At 38.6% G+C, this 21310-nt stretch overlaps 1 protein-coding gene across 2 annotated transcripts; it reads left to right on the top strand.

Moving 5' to 3' along the window:
• The first annotated feature begins 345 nt into the window (after positions 1–345).
• LOC117424331 (bromodomain adjacent to zinc finger domain protein 1A-like) lies at positions 346–20553 on the top strand. Of its 2 annotated transcripts, none has more exons than XM_034040571.3 (28): positions 346–485; positions 839–989; positions 2223–2501; positions 5468–5623; positions 6152–6253; positions 6602–6689; positions 6819–6956; positions 7185–7299; positions 7689–7855; positions 8162–8257; positions 8543–8681; positions 8852–8998; positions 9115–9210; positions 9403–9627; positions 9882–10047; positions 10730–10843; positions 11277–11398; positions 11542–12126; positions 12719–12882; positions 14229–14386; positions 15038–15186; positions 16096–16182; positions 16517–16764; positions 17036–17253; positions 17494–17960; positions 18123–18301; positions 19093–19180; positions 19492–20553. In XM_034040571.3, exons 2-28 carry the CDS (start codon positions 877–879, stop codon positions 19677–19679), a joined length of 4794 nt encoding a protein of 1597 aa, XP_033896462.3. In that variant the 5' UTR covers positions 346–485; positions 839–876; the 3' UTR covers positions 19680–20553. The 2 variants fall into 2 exon arrangements, with proteins under 2 accessions (XP_033896462.3, XP_033896477.3); XM_034040586.3 differs by having other exon boundaries at positions 347–485; positions 11277–11389.
• Positions 20554–21310: the final 757 nt, after the last annotated feature.

Here is a 21310-nt window from a genome sequence, read left to right as displayed (position 1 = left end):
AAAAAGAACATCAGCCAAACAGCAAACATCCAATGAGGAACAGAATGTAATTTGGCTTGTAAACTATAGTTGTATGTAAAGCTGAGAAAACGTGAGCGAGGCCCCAAAACAAAGATGGTCCACGTGATTGCAAAATGCTATGGGCTACTGAATAACGACAATAAATACGAAATCTCTCGAATATGACTAATCCTTTTCAAGCCTGTGAAACTCACAAGAGACCTCTTGATAAGCACCGCCCCCCCGCCCACCACCCCAACGAACTCTATCGCTAGCCTGGTTGATTGGTCAAAGGCTTGTCAGTAGGGTAACAATGAGCCAACCGGAACGTGGATCAGAAGCGAAAGCTCCACCTCTTTGTCCTTCCTCATCTGTGAACTGGAGCGGATCAAAACTTGATTAATACAAACAGCTCCGACAAGTCGGGCAACCGGGAACGGAACGTTTATCTTGAACAGATAACCTTTTTCATCATTACACGACCGGTAATGAGTTTCCTAACTCTGTTGTGAAAGGTGTATTGGTTTTATTGGTATTATATACATATTTTTCTAATTATAAGCAGTAAAATACGGTATGATAGCCTGAGCACATTTCATGTGGGCAGGATTTAACGTCACTTACTATTGTGTGTGTGAGTGAGGGACTGGGAAGCGTGTGTCATTAACAAAAGGCTGAATTTCCTCTTTAAGAAATCTCATTAAAAACTTTAATTCGCTTCTCTCTACACGTGTTTCTCCTTCAGACTGTTCCCTGCATAACTGGGTGAGTTGGGAGGCAACAGTTGACTATCTGATAGTAGTTTTTTTACTTTGTTTTTCCCTCCAATTTTTGAAAGTCCCGAGAGTTAAGAGAGACAGAAGAGAAAGGAAAAAGATGCCGCTTCTCCACAGAAAGCCGTTTGTCAGACAGAAACCTCCACTGAATCTCAAGCCCGCGGAAGAAGTTTTTCATTGCAAAGTAACCAACGAGATCTTCAGAGACTATGAGTAAGGGGGTTATTTATTTCAAACAACTAAGAGAGTGGTTCATCTTTGCAATCAGAAAGATGACATTCGTAGTTCGACAATTAAAAAAAAAAAAAAAAAAAAACACAGTCAAGGAAGTCGGTTTCAGTTTGTTCAAACTCGAACTAAGGCGTTAGATCAAAGTTTTATATGTTGAGGCTTGTAAATAAAAACAACTAGAATTGAACTCTGTTGATGGTATAGGTGATCCAATGTCACGAATTCTCATAACACTGTAGAGAAGATGCCGTCTGGTGGGTTGATACTTTAGTACTGTAACTAATCTGCATAGGCCTTGCTTTACAATAAGCATGTACAGTATACGCATGTTTTATGAGAACACACTTTTGTATATATACTTTTGGTGCTGTTAGGTATAAGCCAATACTAGCCTTTGCTCTGTATTGGCTGCAGTAATTATTCTCTACATGAGGTTGAGGTTTGGGTTAATAGGATTAGATCTCTTAGATAAAAATAACACCCCTCAAGTCCTTACCATTTTAGTAAACACAAAATATGGAGTAAGAAGTTTTGTTTTTCGAAAATCAATATGTATTAATTGATTAAATCAAAATAAATAAAATACTGCCACTGCAGTAATGTATTATGGCAGTGCCATAAATTGATTTGTATGTTACTTATTGCCCTTATTGTGTTCATATCAAACAGTGCAATGTGAATAAACAAAGCTGTAATATAGATAATTAACCCTAAACTTAAGTAAAGACTCTAAGGTTTGACAGATTCCAAAGCAACCCATTTGGCATCTGTTCAGTATGCAGTGTTCAGAATAACTATTTTATAGAATTATTCGGTAGTTTGTTTTTCTTTGAATAAATACCATTTACAGGTTATGATGAGATCTTCCTTATTGTGAATAGAGAGGCCTAAACAATTAATATTTAGAATGTTCCAAATGTAATTTTGCCTTTTAGGCTTCTACTTAATGTGTTCACTTTCTATGTGTTCAGTTGTCTTTGTTGAGGTATATAGTGCCCTTATGATAGAAGTTTCAGTATATGAAAATAACAAAATTAAATGTGTATAGGAGCATTTCAATGACATTCTAACTAAACGTTGACCCTTTTTTTTTTGTTAATTTGGTAAAGTTGTTTACATATTTAGAGAGCTGTCAATTAAAAAATAAAAAGGAAACAAATTGTCTTGGAACGAAATGGGACAGTTAACTAACATGTGCTTTTTTATAATCTGCAGTGAATTTTTTGAAAGGACTATCCTTTGTAACAGTCTGGTATGGAGCTGCGCTATTACAGGAAAGCCTGGACTGACTTACCAAGAAGCTCTTGAATGTGAGAAACGAGCCAAACAGAATCTACAGAGTTTCCCTGAGCCCCTGATCATGCCCCTACTGTACCTCGCCACCTTGACACGCCGCTCTCGGCTCCATGACATCTGTGATGATGTCTTCACCTACGTGAAGGATCGCTTCTTCGCTGGAGAAACTGTAGATGTAACGAGCACAAATGGAACTAGGTGAGGACCTCCCATTTTTTTTTTTTTCTTATAAATTTAGTAGTCGCCAATTATGTTATTATTTTGTCCCAATTTAGCATATCTAATTATTTTTAGGCTCAGGTCACCGCTACCACCCCCGCGCTGACTCGGGAGCGGCAGCTGACCGCTTCTTTTCACGCTGCAGACTCTCCGTGCAGGCATCTCAGAGCTACAGCGTCGGAGGGCAACGCAGCTATGGGCAGCTTACAGGCATGCCCATATGTGCCCGATCAGACTACAGGGGTCGCTGGTGCACGATGAGCCGAGGACACCCTGGCTGACCTAAGCCCCACCCCCTCGGGCGGCGCTCTGTCAATTGTGCGCCGCCCCCTGGGAGCTCCCGTCCACGGTCGGCAGTAGAATAGCCTGGACTCGAACCGGCAACGTCCAGGCTATAGGACGCATCCTGCACTCCACGCGGAGTGCCTTTACCGGATGCGCCACTCGGGATCCCCATAGGGGACCTCAAAAATTATACCTCGTTTCCATGGACAGCCAGTTCACGTCGACTTGAGTGAATTGGTCTGAATTCTCCCAGAACTCGAGTTGATGAAAAATGAGGCGTTTCCATGGTTTTCCCGAGTTATCACGTGAGTTGGGCAGGAAATACTTGCGAGTTAAAAGGTCAAGACATTCGCTGCAGATGGTATTGCAGTCAAATTGTCAATGATTTAAAAGATAAATCCATCTAGATATTCTTTCACTTTGGTTTCATGCAGTACATATACCTCAGAAAGACTGGTATGCAGAACAGGGAAAGAAGCGCCGGACAAGGGAAATAATGTGCCAGATGTCAAAGTGGATATGAGAATGGCAGTGATTAAAAGTAGACCGGACATTTCCATCAAAGAATTTAAAAAATATGGAATTGATCTGATGCGATCAGAATGCAAGAGGCACTGTAACCTGTACCTGTTGTCGGACTGTTCTTTTTTAATGTTAAGCATTTTTTGTTGTGTTTTTTTTTTTTTTTTTTAACAAGGGTTTAATTAATTCTTTGACCATGCTAAGTGAACAACGGCAATTCAAAATCCCCCAAAGTAGCAAATCTGCCGACTAATGCCAGCCAAAACGTCCCATTATACGGTATTTTCCCACCCCCTACAACATTTGATTGACATTTAGTGATGTAATTTCCTCCCAGCCCGAGGAGTGAAATCGGACCAGATAATTAGGGTTCCCGTCCGAACTAAGAGCCAACTGGAGTAATTTAAAAACATGGAAACGTAGGTGTGGGGGGCAACTCGAGCACATACCCGTGTTATGTGGTCCATGGAAACGTGGTATTAGAAAGACACGTGCTGAAGTTCAAACTCAAAATGACCTACTTAATGTTACCACTGTTAAAAATCTATTTAAACTAACCACATATTTGTAACTTTCAAAGCGTGGAAAAACATGGTTTGCAATATTCGTTTTTGAACTAAAGAATCGTATTGATTATTTTTATGTTGCTTCTGCCGTTTTGTCAGCGTTAAGCTTCCAGATGGTATTCTGTAGTTTTAAAAATGAAAAGTGTAACAGTAATATGGTATGTTTTAAAAAAGGGTAGTGTTTTTGTTGTAAGTAAACTGTAACCCTTAAGAATAATTTGTCAAAATGAATTACTGAATTATCTTCAGATTAAAAGAATTGTATCTCTGATTAATTATTAGAAAAATATATAGTATGTTGTATTCTGTTTCCAGAAGGTGGTGTTTATTCTGTCTTGGCAAAACCAACATGTCATGCCATTGCAGAGCCATTTAAGGCAAATGGTTATAAATATTAATCCAAAATACTGAATATTTGAAAAAGGCTTAGAAAGGTTTGCCCGCTGTTCTGAATTTCAATGTGACTACAAGTTTTAAAAAGGTTTGTTCTCATGTAATGGGGCTCTATTGTAATCAGACATTTTTGTGTGGGTGTTTTTTTTTTTTTTTTTTAAACATTGGATTTTATTGTTTCATCCATTCAGAAGTCTTTTTTGGGCTTTGTTTCCGAGCTTTTACATGTAGTTTGATTAGCCGGTTTTGGTGATAACAGAAATGACTGATGTGGGCTAATGGGTGGAGTTCATACAGAGCCACTCTGATTGGTTGTTTTAGCTCCGGGAGCATTCATCAGACATGCTTGCCTTGCGTTACTAAAAAACATGAGGCAACATGGAACCACAGCAGGGGAGGGGAGACATGTTGGGCACAGACACTGCTTTCTTCTTTACACACTAATATGACGACACCTGCAGGCATGCCAAAGATTAGTTAGTTTCTGGGTGCAAGGAGGTGCGTAATTTGAATCCAGTATGAGGCTTGTGGTGCAACCTTAAAGAAAAGGCACTTCCTCAGTCCCTCCTGTAGTCAGTAAGTTGAGGAGAGATTCTTTATCTTTTTATTATTATTATTTGTTTATTTAGCAGACGCCTTTATCCAACGTGACTTACAGAGACTAGGGTGTGTGAACTATGCATCAGCTGCAGAGTCACTTACAACTACGTCTCACCCGAAAGACGGAGCACAAGGAGGTTAAGTGACTTGCTCAGGGTCACACAATGAGTCAGTGGCTGAGGTGGGATTTGAACCAGGGACCTCCTGGTTACAAGCCCTTTTCTTTAACCACTGGACCACACAGCCTCAACTCTTGATGAGCAGAGTTCTGTGTTTCAAATTAAATTAACCATTTGTTCCAGCTGAATACTTTAGCAGCACCTATTTCTTGTACCGAAACCTTCTAATTTCTAGCAAGTTTATTTATTTGTTTGTCTTTATAGACCCTGTTTTGAATATTATTTTTTTTCACTCATTGTACTATTGTACTATTTTATCTGCAGGGGAAAAACACACCAGATGGACAGTTGTACATTCCTTCTGCTGCATTTGATGATACATATCGGAAACAAATGGCTACTTTCTTTGTTGTCCTACGTTGAAAGTATACTAACTTTATTTATTTTATCTTAATGTTAGGCAGCCATGCAAGATTCTAGAGGTTCTCTCGCCTCGACAGAATGGCATTGCAAACGGACACGTCAAACCCAAGACTGAGGGAAACTCTATCATTATAAGTGATGACAGTGAAGATGAAGGAAACACCAAAGCCACTAAATCTCCAGCAAAGAATGGGTCAGTAAACATATTGTCTCTAGTTGTGTATTTGCTATTGTTAATCAGCTCTTTATGAATGCCTCTGCAGTACTCAAATTGCGATGTCATTGAATTAAAATTTGTAAACATACACTTGACCTTGAGACACACGTTTTACTTTTCTGTCCTGTTAAGAGTGTTTTTTGTTGTTGGTGTAATTTCAAATTTTTATTTGTTAATAAACAAACCCTGTGTTATCAAAGCACACCATTTGTTTTCAGTAGCATTGCTTGTAGCCTCTCCAGACTAGCAGACAGGCTTAACTCCTCAACTGTCCTTATTTAAACTATCACCTGTGTTTCTCTTCAAAAATTCTCCTACATAATTAAATATTATCTAATTTCTGATTTGTTTTTCTTCCCTCAAACCAACACAACTATACTAACAACCCACACAACTAACTAAATATTACCTATAATCATTTGTATAGGCATTTCTAAACAGTGAGGTGTTGTCATTTTTCCATCAATGGTGAACTATACATTTTCTCTATTTTTTGTGTTCTAGGAAAAAGAAAGCCATGATCAAACCTTCTTTATTTAAGTACAAAGTGCAACCTACTAAAGTTGAAGGATGTGAACCCGTTATTGTCAAGACTGGACAGATTAAGTAAGAAAAACACTTTGCTTTTTAATTTGTACACAACCTCAGTTGTGATTAAATGATCTGCAATCTTAAATGATTAAAAGGTGTCTTTAAAGCAGTAGATACTACTATTAAAAACAGATGAAATATGGATCTGGATGAAAGTGGTATCCTATAAGATAAAACCAGTTGAATGCAATTGACAGAATTGTCCTTTTTTTTTTTTTAAAGTGCCTGATATTCTTGGATATGTGTTTTGTTCTTCCTGATGCTATCTCCATGACTGTTGTTACTTTTTAGTTTAAGCAATATGTGTTCACTTTATTTTTGGGATGTTAAAAAACCTATTTTTAACCCCCTTTCTTATTGTAGCCGTAAGAAAAATATGTTTTCGAGAGAGAGACTGAAACTGCTATTGAAACAACACTGTGAGCCTCAGAATGGTGTGATTGGAATTAAGGTATGTTTACATACTGTGTCCTTGATCTGCTATAGCCAAGCCAGTAGTGGAATGGTATTATGTGGTATAAAGGGCTGCCTTAATACGGGGGGGAACACTTATACATTATTATGTTTTTGTTTTGAACAGACTGCTAGTATTACAAAATATAAGTTATTGGACCAGAATTTCTCCTCCTTTTTCCCCGATGAGCCACCAACATTTGTGTTCAGCCCTGCAAGTAAAGGTCGATGTAGACCTTCCAGTGGACAAACCTCTCGTGGACATGTAAGTAATCAAATGTGATTAGACTCTGCTTTCTAAATCTTGCAATAAAATACTGTGGTGTGTGTGTTTTAAGTTATTAAAACGGTGTAAATTTGAACCTACTTATTCATTAATTTTTAGATGCATTCTTATATTTGATATCCTGTAGTTATTGTGTTACTGGTTTGATAAAATAGATTCTTGTTGTGTTCATTGTTTTCACACTGCTTCTCCTGGGTTTTATTTCAGTCTGACACTGCCACTGATGGAGAACATACTCCCAGGCATAAAAATCTAAGCAAAGATAAAGCCGCAAAAGAGAATGAAAAGCTGCAGAAACAAAAGGAGGAAATGAAAGCTATGGGTAAGGTTCTTTTTTGAGATCTTGTAAAATGGGAACTGAAGCTCAGGTAGAGATGTGGGTTCACATCACCGCTTGATGTGATAGGCATGTTTATATCTGTGGTTTAAGTGCTGAATTGCAGCGTGTGAGTGCAGGCCCTGGCAGCAACAAATGTTCACTGTGCACAACATTGGAATAGAAAACAAATCCAGAAAATGTTTAGTTTACCAATAGCCATATACAGTTTTGTATGGAGTTATCAATACTAGACTGCTCAACTGTTTTGAAAGAGTTAAACACACTTCAGTGTTATGTTTTAGAACTTTCACATTGTTGCACTGCCTACCAAGTATTCCTTGATAGAATCCACGTCTCTGCTGTTTTGACAAGAACACTGATTTCTTTTAAAGCTCTGGAGAAGGCAAAGCTGAGACAAGAAAAATCAGATAATTTTGAGGCCAAGAAGAGGGAGAAAGAAGACAAAGAGAAGAAGAAGGAGGAACTGAAGAAGCTGGTGGAAGTGGAAAGACTGAAAAAGAAAGAGGAGAAAGACAGACTGAAAGCAGAAAAGGAAAAGGTAATCGGATGCTGAGTTATTTTTACTGTGTATATATTCCATGCTGAGATGTACATTGGCCTAGTGAGATGAACATTTTGGTGTCCTGCAATTTTAGTCTCTCCAGTCTACTGATTGATAGAGCAGCAACACCGTAACTCTGTTTTGTTGGCTTCCATTGTAAACAATAATAAAAAAACAGATAAATGGGTCAACCTGCTTCTACATTGTTGACTGAGGGCAATGTGTCTCGCTCTGAGGCATCGTTTTCTTTATACTGGTTTACCACTGCAACCTCCCATTCTATTGTACATTTCATTTTTTCAGGAACGGGAGAAGCTACGAGAAGAGAAACGAAAGTATACCGAATATCTGAAGCAGTGGAGTAAACGGCGTGAGGATATGGAATGTGATGATCTTAAGGTACGGTATTGATGCTGTGTATTGAATAATAAAAATACTATTTTGGTATAAGGATACAAATCAGAGCTATATAAACATTTTTTTTATCCTAACAATATTATTCTGTGCGTGGAGATGGATGTAAATCAATTGGATAAACACGAGTAGCTCATTAATAAGAGACATACTGAAGGTTGCAAAACAGAAGCGTTGCAAAACGATACTACTACTGAATGGTGCTGCTTTTAATCTATACATGTACTACTGATTTCACCTTTGTGACCATTGTTTGGTCTGCTCTTCCAGGAGCTCCCAACACCCCTCCCGGTGAAGACACGTCTGCCCCCCGAGTTCTTCGGAGAGGCCCTGATGGTGCTGGAGTTCCTGCAGGCCTTTGGAGAGCTCTTTGACCTGCAGGATGAGTTCCCTGAAGGCATCACTTTAGGTGGGAATGATTAGAAGTCAAATGCAAAGGGACTGTCTGTCCCATGCGTGATGGTAAATTAAGTATGCATTAATCTACTTCAGGATTTGTAGACCACTTGACCTGTCTTGTAAATGAATCTCCACTCTCCTGTGAAGCTGACATGTTTTTTGTGTGTGTTTTTGTTCCAGAGGTCCTGGAGGAAGCCCTGATGGGCAGTGACCCCGAAGGCCCCCTCTGCGAGCTGCTGTTCTTCTTCATGTCCGCCATCTTCATGGCGCTGGCTGAGGAGCAGGAGGATGTGGCACGCGAGCAGCTAGCTGAGGCTGACACCAAAGGTCAGCGCATCATTGTGCAGCAATGCTGTAGTGTGTTGTAACAAAAGTTCTGTTTTATTTTGAATGTAACTGCATTAAATCTCTAAATTAAATGCACTCTCTTTCTATCTCGTTAGATCTCACAGAAGCTCTGGATGAAGATGCAGACCCAACCCAGTCTGCCATCAGTGCTGTGGCTTCTCTTGCAGCTGCCTGGCCTCAGCTATACCAGGGTATTTCTTTCTATTTTTAATCTACAGTTTGCAGTCTTTTTGGGGAACTTTGAAAGCTCAATATAAACTAATCTATTTTGAGGTAAAACTATAAAACTACTGCAAGACCATGTTTTAAGTTGACCTCAGAATTTATGATCCAGTGTTTTGAAGTCAAAATCATTTTAAGAAGTGTGTATGAATCCTCTACAGGCTGCAGTTTAAAGCAACTTGACCTGGACAGTTGCACTCTCTCTGAAATTCTTCGGCTTCACATCCTGGCTTCAGGTGCTGATGTTACATCAGCCAATGCCAAGTACCGCTACCAGAAACAGGGTGGCTTTGATTCCATGGATGACCCTTGTGTGGAGCTGCGGCTTTGCAGCCCAGGGCTGATAAAGAAGCTGTCCAACATCCCAGTGTATGATCTGTTACCAGGTGAGAGAATTAATGAGCAGTAAAACCCAAAGTAGGCTTGCCTGGTGTAAGAACAAAAGTAAGGACAAAAAAATCTCTATTGTAATCATTTTGGCTATAGATTACTTATTTTCTTAACCATGAATGTGTTCTCTACATTGCCCTGGTTCATATTTCTAAAAAGTTTTTCTTCTGAACTGGTCTCTTACAGTTTTACCTCCTTAATATTTAGTTTAGTGATGCTGTCTTTTTTTTTTTTTTTTTTTGGATTTCAGGTGAGAAGCTGAAAATCCTACATGCTCTCTGTGGGAAGTTGCTGACCCTGGTCTCCACCCGGGATTTCATTGAAGACAACGCAGACATCCTCCGGCAAGCCAAGCAGGAGTTCAGGGAGCTGAAGGCAGAGCAGCACCGGAGGGAGAGGGAAGAAGCAGCAGCCAGGTATTCACTCTCTGCAGTCCAGCTAGGACTGTGTACCCAGATGCAGTCCTGTTCACTATGTGTTGTGTGTTTTGGGGCTAGAGCTTTAGTTTGTACACATCCATTCAAATACTTTTTCAGCATGAGTACCTACTAAGACTGTGTTCACATGAAACTGGAGGAATGTCCTAATGATGTTGCCAAATAATGGCAGATACTGGATCCCCATGGGCTTATCAAGTAAAGATCCTACCATATGAGTGTAGATGAGTCGCATGATCAGGAGCTCCCCTGTTTTTGAGCTGTGGGCCCACAGTGAGCACTACATCAGTCTTGGCACATTTGAGGGTTAGGGTGGACATTAATTGTCTTAGTTCACTGATCAGTAAGTTGGTTGCAGTGGAGAAGTGACACATTCAGCATTTCAAATTGGGTAGAAAGTGTAAAGATTTTAATAAATCCAGGTTATAAGAGTAAGATTTTTATAGGAAATTGTATATGGTATTCCTTTGGTTTCCTTTAACTCTTGCAGTAAATTATTTAGAGGATAGTAGTGCTACTAAGATTTTGTTATTTGTCTTATGCTGACACCATGAAGTGCTCTGAAGTCTCAATATTATGTAGACGTTTATCTGGGTGGAAAACCACACATGCAGTAGTGGAGATCTTGGGTTGATCAAATGAATGAATCCTTGTTTTATAGGTTTCGCAAGAAGAAGGAAGAAAAGCTGAAAGAGCAAGAACTGAAGATGAAGGAAAAACACGAAAAGATAAAGGAATATGAACAAAGAAATGACACAAAGGAAAACACAGCTGGGTATGTGTTGTCTGGAATGGGAATACAAAATAAAAGGAAACATTGTACTTTGATATATCAATAGTTAGAAACCAAAGAAACCTTTGGGCATGATGTCTATTAAAAATGTTAATCGTGAGGATTCAAGATCCAGGGGTCGGTACTGTTCTTTAACTACCAAGAATGGGGGGGGGGGGGGGGTGTTAATAAATAAAACAAGGATATAGACTTTCTGTCATTTAAAAGTTTAGCATGAATCTGGAGAACTGCTTGTGATGCAACTTTTGTAAGTTTTAGTAATAGATCTGAACTGTCAGAATAATAACAATAATATTTTAGTAAACAGACAAGTATATTGTATTAACAAAAGTTAAACTTTTGTTGGACACTGCATTTTTTAAAATTAATTCATACTCTTACTTAAACTGAGCTTTGTGTTGGTCTGTTCTGGCAGGGAGGAGGAGCAGGAAGAGATGGACACCAGCACTGAGAGTCATGAGGCAGCCCAGAAGGAAATGGGACAGGACACTGCCACTGAGGACGAGGAGGAATCTGAACCCAAGAAAGGCAAGAAGAGTAATATCAGTTTACTGTAGTTGTGTATAACAATTTTGCAGTAAGGATATGTTACTGTATAGGGCAGTGTTTAATAATATCCTTTGTGATCTCCCATTCGGGCATGAGAATTTTCAGATTTTTTTTTTTTGTCTGCTTTGTAGAGAAGAGTGCAGGAGGTAAAGAGTCCCCCAAGGTGAACGGCACAGAGAGTAAGGCGACACTGAGCCCTGAGGAGGAGGAGGCCCTGCGAAAGGAGCAGGCGAAGAAGGAGGGGGAGCTGCTGGAGCGCATCCAGAAAGCAGCTGTCTGCACTTACATCTTGCCTCTAGGACGGGACCGTCTCTACCGTCGCTACTGGCTCTTCCCTTCGGCCCCGGCCCTCTTTGTGGAGGAGGATTACTCGGGACTCACAGAGGATATGCTGCTGCCCAATGGCTCGGGGCCTGCAGTTCAGGGACCGACCTTGGAGAACAAAGACCCTCAGGACCCTGTTGCCACCCCTGTGCGCCCTGGCCAGGCTACAGCCAATTCCGCCACTGTCGATAGCACTCAAGAGTCCTCCAAGCCAGTGGACAAGCCAAACCTCTGGGCTTTCTACAGTTCACCAGAGCAGCTAGGGCAGCTGATTGAGGCACTGAACTCCAGGGGGCGCCGAGAGAGTGGTCTAAAAGAGGCTCTGCTGCAGGAGAAGACAAGAATTACTAAGATGCTGAGCAGCTGCCCTGCACACAGGTTTCACATTCCTGGTAGGTGGCACAGCAAGTTTGTATTTCTTCATTCACCTGTTTAATAAGGTTTAGAAATAAAACTGTGACATACTTTTGAGTGATGTAGGTGAATATAAAAAAAGTTCTCACTGTTTTTCTGTTTAATTGTCATCGTGATCTTAAATCGCCACCATTGTTATAAATGCCCTAAGGTTAAAAAATAGTATGTAAGGTCTGTAAGATCTTGTTAAAGCCATTCAATGAGTTAAACTTGACCCTTAACAGTGTTTGCAATATAAAAACTTTTTTTTTAATTTTTACAATTATGTGGTCAAGTTTTGCAGGGTTATGTAATAACATTCATATAACATTCATAAACCTTGGCCTAATATGGCTGCCATTTTGTAGTCAAAAGACTAAAACCTTTGAGATGTTGGTACTCTGATGCTAGCATCTAATAATAGACTGTTTGACATTGGTCTTGTGACCTCTTGGTCAAATTATTTCAGAAAGTTCTTTCTATGTTGCTCATGTTCCATTGTACTCGGCCAGTAAAAATGAAAAGTTTTGAAGTGATGTTCACATTACATTATTATTATTATTATTATTTATTTTTTATTATTATTTTCAGATAAGCCACAAGCTGAGAGCAAGCCTGTGTCTGGCAAATCGAAAGGTGCTCAGATTACCCAGGATACTCAGCTGTCAGCAGTGAAACACCTTGAAACACGGCTTAAGGACCTGCTGTTGGATATGGAGGACAGAATTTATCAGGGCACTTTGGGAGCAGTAAAGGTATATTCACTGTAGTCTGGTCTTTCATAAATACCAGGGTTTTGTGTTCATGTTAGTTGCACTTGTCAAATCTCCAAAGGTGCTTATAAAGCTGACTTGTATAGAGTAATTAAAGGTTATAATCTGCTAGAGTTAAAACTGAAGTAAAAAGCAATATAGTTAGGAGGTAAGAGGTATATGGTGTTTGTGATACTACAGTACACCCTTGCTATAACGCCCTTCATTATAACGGACCTGACCCCTGGATGCAAAATAGGGAGGAAAAAAACAAAAAAATCATGTAAACACGCACTGTCAACCCGGTCTGTACGCATGGGATGCCACCTCCGCAGTGAAGTCAAATCTTTAGTCTTAATAAAAAGCGTGCGCTGTGTAACTGCCTCCAAAATGAAAATTGTTTGAAAAAAGGAGTAACGCAGGCATATCTCTGTCGTGAATATAGGTTGTCAAAAAGCATTCTGTTTTTTGGCTTGTTCAGCAACCATGCGGCAAAGCAAAATTGATTTAAAAAAAAAAAAAAAAAAAAAAAAAAGATCTTTTCATGTTAGACGTTTCATGTCGGGTTGATTTTGAATAAAGGCTTAGTTTGGTATTCTTGCATGTTCGATTAAGATTTGGTGCACTTTGAAACGATTCATTTCAGTTTTGATTTTGAATAAAAGTTCAGCTTCAATTTGGGATTTTTGCTTTTTGTACTGCATTTTAATTATTTAATGAATAGGATAATGCAAAGGCAGAAAACTGCATACATGAGATCAACAGGTACATGTAATTCTACTTTTATTCACAATCTCATCTCATTAACTTAAAAGGCTTGGCGAGGGTATACTGTACTATGGTTAACAGTTGCATGTTTGCCTGGTTGACTCAATTAGGAAATCTCACCAGCGCTAGCTATGTGGTGTCTAACAAGTGCAGGAATCCTCACCTGACACATGATATATGCACGCACACACACACACACACACACACACTAATCCAGACCAAAAATCTGTGGGGCCTCAGTATGTGTGCCAGTGATAGCTTTCCAGCTGCTATTGACATTTAGTACCAATCTAGAAATCTGCTTTTTTTTATTATTGTTAAAGTAAATGAAGTGTGCCAAGGAAACAGAAAATAATAAAACAAGAAAGGCAACAATAAGTGACCCCTGTAAATGCATTAGGAGCACACCACTGGACTACAAAAGATGAGAATAGCATAGGAGCAAGGTAGAAATGCAAGGGAACAGGAATATTGGCTTTCTTGGGATAAGGGAATCTATGGGTGTGGACATCCTGGACAATCCTGGTCTAGAAACTGAATGTAACATAACCCACTTTTAGCGTTGAACCTAAATTTTGTAGGTTAAGGAGAGACAGGCCTGGAAAAATGCTTTGGAGAGTGGCCAGTATGAGTTGCTGAGCAATGAAATCAAGGAAAATGGAATTGTGGAAACTGAAAACGGTCATGTGGATGAGATGGAAATAGATGAAGTGAACATGAAATTTGGCACAAAAGACAGGTAATAATATGTAAATAGATTAAAGGCTAACTATAACAAAAACAAAATCGACGTCCAAGAGTTATCTGAAATGTTGTTGTTTGTGGTTTTTTTTTTTTTTATATATATAATTTATAATTAGATATGTTTTTGTAAACCCCCTTCAACTTTATATTTTCACTGTTATGGAAACATGAGAAAAAAACAAACGCTTTTTGAGATATTCACTTCAAGATTTATACCATTTATGATCTTATGTATTTTACCATAAAATATTTTGTGGCAATAATTTTACAATACTGCTGTTGCCACATTTTTTTAAACCATTTAAGGCAGTGACTTAATTTGGAGCGTTACATAAACACTGCATGCTAAATATGGCAGAGACCTTGATCCACAACACATGTCTCCATATACATGTGACTTTATATTTATGCATGACGGGAACTAAACCCTTCGTAGCCAATACACAGCTGTATTTTATGATTCTCTCTGAAGTTATATTACAGGTGTTGTGAAGTAATAATAAACTATTTTTACTGTCCAAATCAATAGTAGACATAATCTATCCATTGTACTGCAAGTTTACAAACCATTCAGTCAGAAGTGTCACCCCCCTTATTTAAAAAAGAAAAGTGTTTCAGAATGACCCCTTTGCTGTGTTTTCCATAGGTTACTTGAATTAAAGAGTGAATGTCAAAGCACTGCCTCTACCAGCACCAGCACTCCACAGCCTGTAAATAATGCAGTGCATTACCTGGCATTAGCTCTGTCCCAAATTGAACAAGGCATTGAGCGGAAATTCCTTAAACCACCACTGGGTAGGTACAGCAATCCATTAATACAGACCCTGAAGTGTGATTATTTACACAGCAGATGCTGGATAAATGTGTCTCGTTATACAAAAGTGACTATGCATAGTTTACACAATTTTACCTGCACAAAACACATTGCTGTTGGCTGTATTGTAGAGTTGGTATTTAATCTTGTAAAACAAATGTTTTATTGGATTAAAATACTTTTTTATATTGCTACTTTTTGTTATATTTATATGTGTGTGTATGTGTGTGTGTGTGTATATATATATATATATATATATATATATATATATATATATATATATATATATTCACACACTGTTGTAAAGTGCTTGAATAGTTTTGATGTTAATTTTGATGTTGTTGCATTTATCTGTATATTTGCTGTTTTAAAAAAATAGTCTGTACACATAATTGATAACACATTTCCGTACACATTCAGCAAAAATACGATACTTTACCAGTGACACTGCCGTGAATTTTAAAGAAAATTTCCGCGATTTTCACAGGGCCTTAATTATGAACTGACACCATAATCAGATGCACTTGGTAGTTGCAAATGAATGAATGAATGAATGAATGAATGAATGAATGAATCCATTTCCAGTCAGAGGTCAGTCACGTGAAACGACAGTGTTCGAGTTATCCACTAGTCTTTTTAATAGTTTTTATCCCTTCGGTACCGGTAAGTACCAGTCTCAAGTTACAAGTAAAGCGTGGTGTCAAATTAAAAAATTATGGAGAAAATTCAGGACCAAGACTGTCTGTTGAATTAAGCAAAGGTGTCGAGTTATCCAAGGTTGACTATAATTATAGATAGATAAATAGATAGATAATTATATACACACACACACACACACACAAATAGTGTGAGTGCATTTTTGTGCTAATTGTTTTCCATCATTTAAACAGGGGATGAAGATTTGAAAAAGGACCAAAAAGGAAAGAGAAAAGAGGACAAGAAAAAGAAAGATGAAGACCAATCTAGTGAAAAAGATGGTAATCTTCAATTATAGTGGGCTAAATTTACATATAATATTACTCTAACATCTCTGAGGAATTAAATTAAATCCAGCCCATTGAATAACAATTAGTGTGTCAATCTCTTAACAGATTGATTTGGCCAGGTCATTCATCTGACCTCCAGGCAGCTGGTACACAGGCCTCTGTGCTTCTTACATGATTCTTGCTACTTCAGTTAGTATACAGTAGAAGGCTGCATAGGCATAATCCATTAAAATAAGAGTTTTCTAATAATTCAAAATTAGTAAATAAATGATATTTCAAAAGTAAATAAATAACTCCATACTCCTTCTTGATGTTTACCACTCAGATGCCAGCGACAGTGGCCGTGTGCACAAGACGGTTCTGGACCGTTGGAGAGAATCCCTGAGCTCCTGCTCTAGTCTGTCCCAAGTATTCCTTCACCTATCCACTCTGGACCGCAGTATCATGTGGTCTAAGTCCATCCTAAATGCTCGCTGCAAGATGTGTCGTAAGAAGGGTGATGCAGAGAACATGCTCCTGTGTGATGGCTGCGATCGAGGGCATCATATCTACTGCATCAGGCCAAAAATTAAGGTAATGAAACTGTGGGGTTCACATTCTAGAAGAATGCTGCTTTATCTGAAGATGTATGGATGATTATTGTTTTTAAATTACATTTTCTTTTTTCAGTGGAGTCCTGCTAGTCATAATTTCAGTGGGTGACCCAAGGTCTGGTGAGACAGTGCATTAGTCAAAATCATAACCCAAAAACGTACTGGTTTTGGCTTTCACTTACCCAGTAAGCAGTTTAGCAAAAGCAGAATTTAATTAAATGCAGTGGAAGACTAACCTATGTGTATTTCAGACAATCCCCCAAGGTGACTGGTTCTGCCCAGAGTGCCGACCCAAACAGCGTTCCCGACGACTGTCCTCCCGCCAGAGATCATCAGTCGACTCAGATGAGGAGCAGGGGTCTGAGAGCGAGGGAGAGGAGGAAGATGAAGAAGAGGAGGAGCAGACAGAGGAGGAGGAGGATGATGAGGGTGAATCTGAGGAGGAAGAGAATGAGGATGATGAAGAGAGGTATGCTTTAACTGTGTTTCATTGTTCAGAAAAATCGCAGCATCTATTTGAATTGAGGCTTTAGATTCAGTTGTCCTTTGGTCCTCAAATAATTTGGAAAACACATGTTGCATAGAAAGTATTAAACACCATGAATGTGGGTCATAGTGACCTTTTAATGGTCCTGACACCTGTAAAGTGTGATTTTATGTATAGCATTTTACATTCTTGATATACCTGGTTTTTATTTATTTATTGCAGTCCTCCAAAGAAACGTCAAGCAGCAGTAAAGCTGCCACTGAACACCAGAGGCGGCAAATCCAGTACAGGACGAGGCTCACAACGGCAACCAGAATCTGGCAGATCCACTCCTCGCAGCCAGCAGAACACCTCAAAACAGACCACATCTACTGGGAAGAGTGGCTCCAAGAGCTCTGGAAAGAAAGGGAAGGCTACTCCATCATCTGAGAACAGGCCTCCCTCCAGGCCTGGCAGTCGCTCAAGCAGCAGGCTCAGCTTGGAGCTGAAGTCAGCCGACAACTCCTTCACAGACCTGTCCAGCTGTCGTTCTAGAGCGAGCAGGGGGAAGAAGACTGTGGAAAATACTCCTGAAAGCAGCCCTGCATTATCCCGGAGCTCAAAAAACGTCTCTTCTCGAGGAACCCCACAGATAGTGTCACCCCAGGAGAGCGAAGTGGATCGCAGGAGAAAGAAGAGACAAGCCACAGGTAGGAAGAATAACCAGATATTTTGATTTGGCACGATACTTCTATTCTTTTAAATGTGTATTTCCAGAATTTAGCTTGCCTTGCTATTCCTTTTGTCCCAAGTGTGTACAGATTTCCAAGCTGCAATTATTGCTAAAACTTTTTGTTTTTCATCTGTTTTAGATGCAGCAGACCAGGTTACCCAAGTTAAAGCTGTGGTACCTCCTCCAGTGCCATCCAACAGGAGGAGTTCAGGTCGAAACTATGGTGTGCACGAGCTGTCGGCATGTGAACAACTTGTTGTAGAGTTGGTACGGCATGAAGACAGCTGGCCATTCATGAAACTGGTCTCTAGAACCCAGGTAAAGATCCTGTATCACTTGTACTACATAAATATACAGCTGTATAGGTTCTCTTTTTATAAAGTGGAAACTCCTGACAAAAAGGAATAAAAAGCTTGTTACCCGTTACTATTGCTAAATGTAGGTTTCCTTTTGTAAAAGTACTTCATGATAATTGTTTTTAAGCTATATCCTCCCCAATAGCAGATTGATTCCAGTGTATTTTAGCCTAGAGTTCTGCTTGGGGTCGGGTACATGCGGGTGACTCGCAAAAGCGTGTGGGGTTCAGGTCACAATATGAACTTTATCGCGGTTTGCAGTTTGGGTGCGGGCCTAAAAAAATGTAACGTACTAAAAGGTAAATGTAAGTGAAGTGGGTCGTAAAAATGGGACCCGCGCAGGATTTACAAGTGCAACTTGCACCATGTTTGTGACAGGAATACATTTGTAAAACTGTAAAACTGACAACCTAAATGTACTTTTAGAGTTGTCTAGTTTTGTAAACTTTTTGTAAGCTTTCCTACACATGGTGTGAATTGCACCCTTGAGTAAATGAATGGTTTTGATAAATGTTGGGGACATTGCTCTCATACTTTTGGAACGATTGGAAAAGGAGTAGCAACTGCTCAACAGGACTGCCAAGTTTGAATCCCAGTAGGTCAACCATGCAACTGCCTGGTGTTCAGTAGCTGGCATTAATTTATGTTGCAGTAGATAACTACTCCAATATAACAGTTCATCAATAAGTGTAGGAAAGCAAATGCAAAACCATAAATTAAGTTTTTGATTCCCAATTATCTTACCCCCCCCAGGTGCCAGATTACTATGATGTCATCCAAAAGCCTATTGCCTTGAATATAATCAGAGAGAAAGTCAACAGCTGTGAATACCATATGGCCTGTAAGTTGAATTATTTACTGTTATTTTCACCTTCATGATATGTATGTATTTAATTTGAGTGATTAGCTCTTTTGTTTATGTGGGATCTGGGATTCATTGATGAAAATCAGAACAGAGTTTGACCGTAGTACTGAAAGCTCTGTCATCCTTGTAGCACCACCTGTCTTGGGAACATTTAGCAACCTGAGGTCAGAGAAGCAAAATGTATAATTAAGCTGTTGGTAGGCCTACCTTTGTGCTTTCATTAACATGGTAGATACACTCCTCCTTTATGTCTTTAATAATCTGCTGTCTGTTTTCTGGCCCTCCAGCTGATTTCATTGAAGATGTAGAATTGATGTTCGCCAACTGTTTGGAGTACAACCCTCGCAACACAAACGAAGCAAAAGCTGGAGTCCGACTTCAAGCCTTCTTCCACAGCCAGGCTCAGAAACTGGGAGTTCAAATAAAATCTGCAGACCAAATAATTTCTCCACCGACCAAGAGGTCAAGGATGTAAGCCTTCCACAGAACTCCTACACTTAATTCTGGAAACATGAGCATTCGGTAAAGATAAATTAGCTCTTAACCTGGACTAAAGAATCCCTTTACTTGTAAAGAGAAGGAACTACATAATAGCCTCACAAACATCTCCACAAACTGTGACGAAGGAGGCTTGCCAATTTATTGGGGTTTTAAACTAATAGTCAGGTGGTGGCATAAAATCCTCCTGCCATTTTAAAGTCCTTCAGGAACTTGCTTTTCAATGGCCTTGAGATATGATCTGCACTGTAATCTTTATCAATTATTTCCATTGTACAACACTCAGGAGATTTGCATTTTGTTGTGATATTTTTGTTATGTTGCATAAGATATGTATATTGGTGACAAATCTGGACATCAGATAAATGTACTTTTTTTTTTTTTTTTTTTTGCAATAAATTTCAGGTTTTCAAAGATATTCCAGTCTGAATGCTATTTTTTATTTTGTTTTTCTAGATTTATTTTTGTAGCACCATTTACTGAAGAAAATAATATTTGATGTATGTAGGGGATGGTGTATCAGGTTCCAGAGTCAATGCAACACTACACAGAAATGAAAAAAAAAGCTCTTCCTTGTAGATATTTATATAGTGTTGAATATAATTCAGGGTTTGAGACTTTTTATGTATTTAAATAAAAATGTTCCTATAGAGGCAGTTTGCCTTAATTTTTTTTTCATTGTTGTATGAACTATTTCATACGGGCTTTCTGATAATAAATAAATAATTATAATCTAGGCTTGTTGCCTACATGGAATTTTTGACAGAGAAAGGTATTTAAATAACTTGTTTACCATTTTCTGTAGATTTTTTTTTTCTACCTGTAAAAATAAATAAATGGTTGAAATTGTTTCATACTTGTTGCTTTTATTTACTAATTCCATAATCTGCCGTTTTTAAATTAGATACACAGCTTTTCTAAAATGCATTGTGTTAATTTCCTGTAAACTTCCTAGTGTTTTTTTGTCAATGTAAAACTAGTACATCTGTTTAGTCTAGCAGACAAAAAAAGACCCTCAAAAACGAAATGTTTTATTTAATAATGGATAGATGTCTAAATAGTCAAATGGCTCCATATAAAAATAAAGCAAGGAAACAAGTAGTAGGTGGTATATTTGTTGGTGGAAGCCTAATGGCTTTCTTTGAAAGGCATTACATGAGTGTTGGTGATGCAGTTCCCTTTGACTTCTAAACGGCCAACCACAGAGCAGACAACAAAAATGTGATTATATTTGTAAATACTCATGATTTTTACATTTCTAAATCAATTAAACTGGGACCTCTCAATAAAATAATTAATAAGTATACTTCTCTCAGATTTTAAGTTCATGTGTACAATCAGTATTTTGAATATTTGTAGATTATGCATGGTTTCATTTGGTAAATTTAACATGGTTTGGTAGTTTAAACTTTGTAAAAGAGCAAGTAAGTAAATGGCCCATTGTTAAATCCCATTCACTTATTAAAAGATGTAATGTAGCTAGGCATATCCCATATGGGCACTCAAAAAAAAAAAAAAACGCTTAAAATACTTGACTACTTACAGCAGGTTTTAAATAGTAACGCTTCATTACAGTAACAGCCTGTCTATAATCAATTTGCTGTTTCT

This window comes from Acipenser ruthenus, chromosome 18, assembly GCF_902713425.1.
Source record: "Acipenser ruthenus chromosome 18, fAciRut3.2 maternal haplotype, whole genome shotgun sequence".
Lineage (NCBI taxonomy): Eukaryota > Metazoa > Chordata > Actinopteri > Acipenseriformes > Acipenseridae > Acipenser > Acipenser ruthenus.
This window is presented reverse-complemented; position numbering and strand designations above follow the sequence as displayed.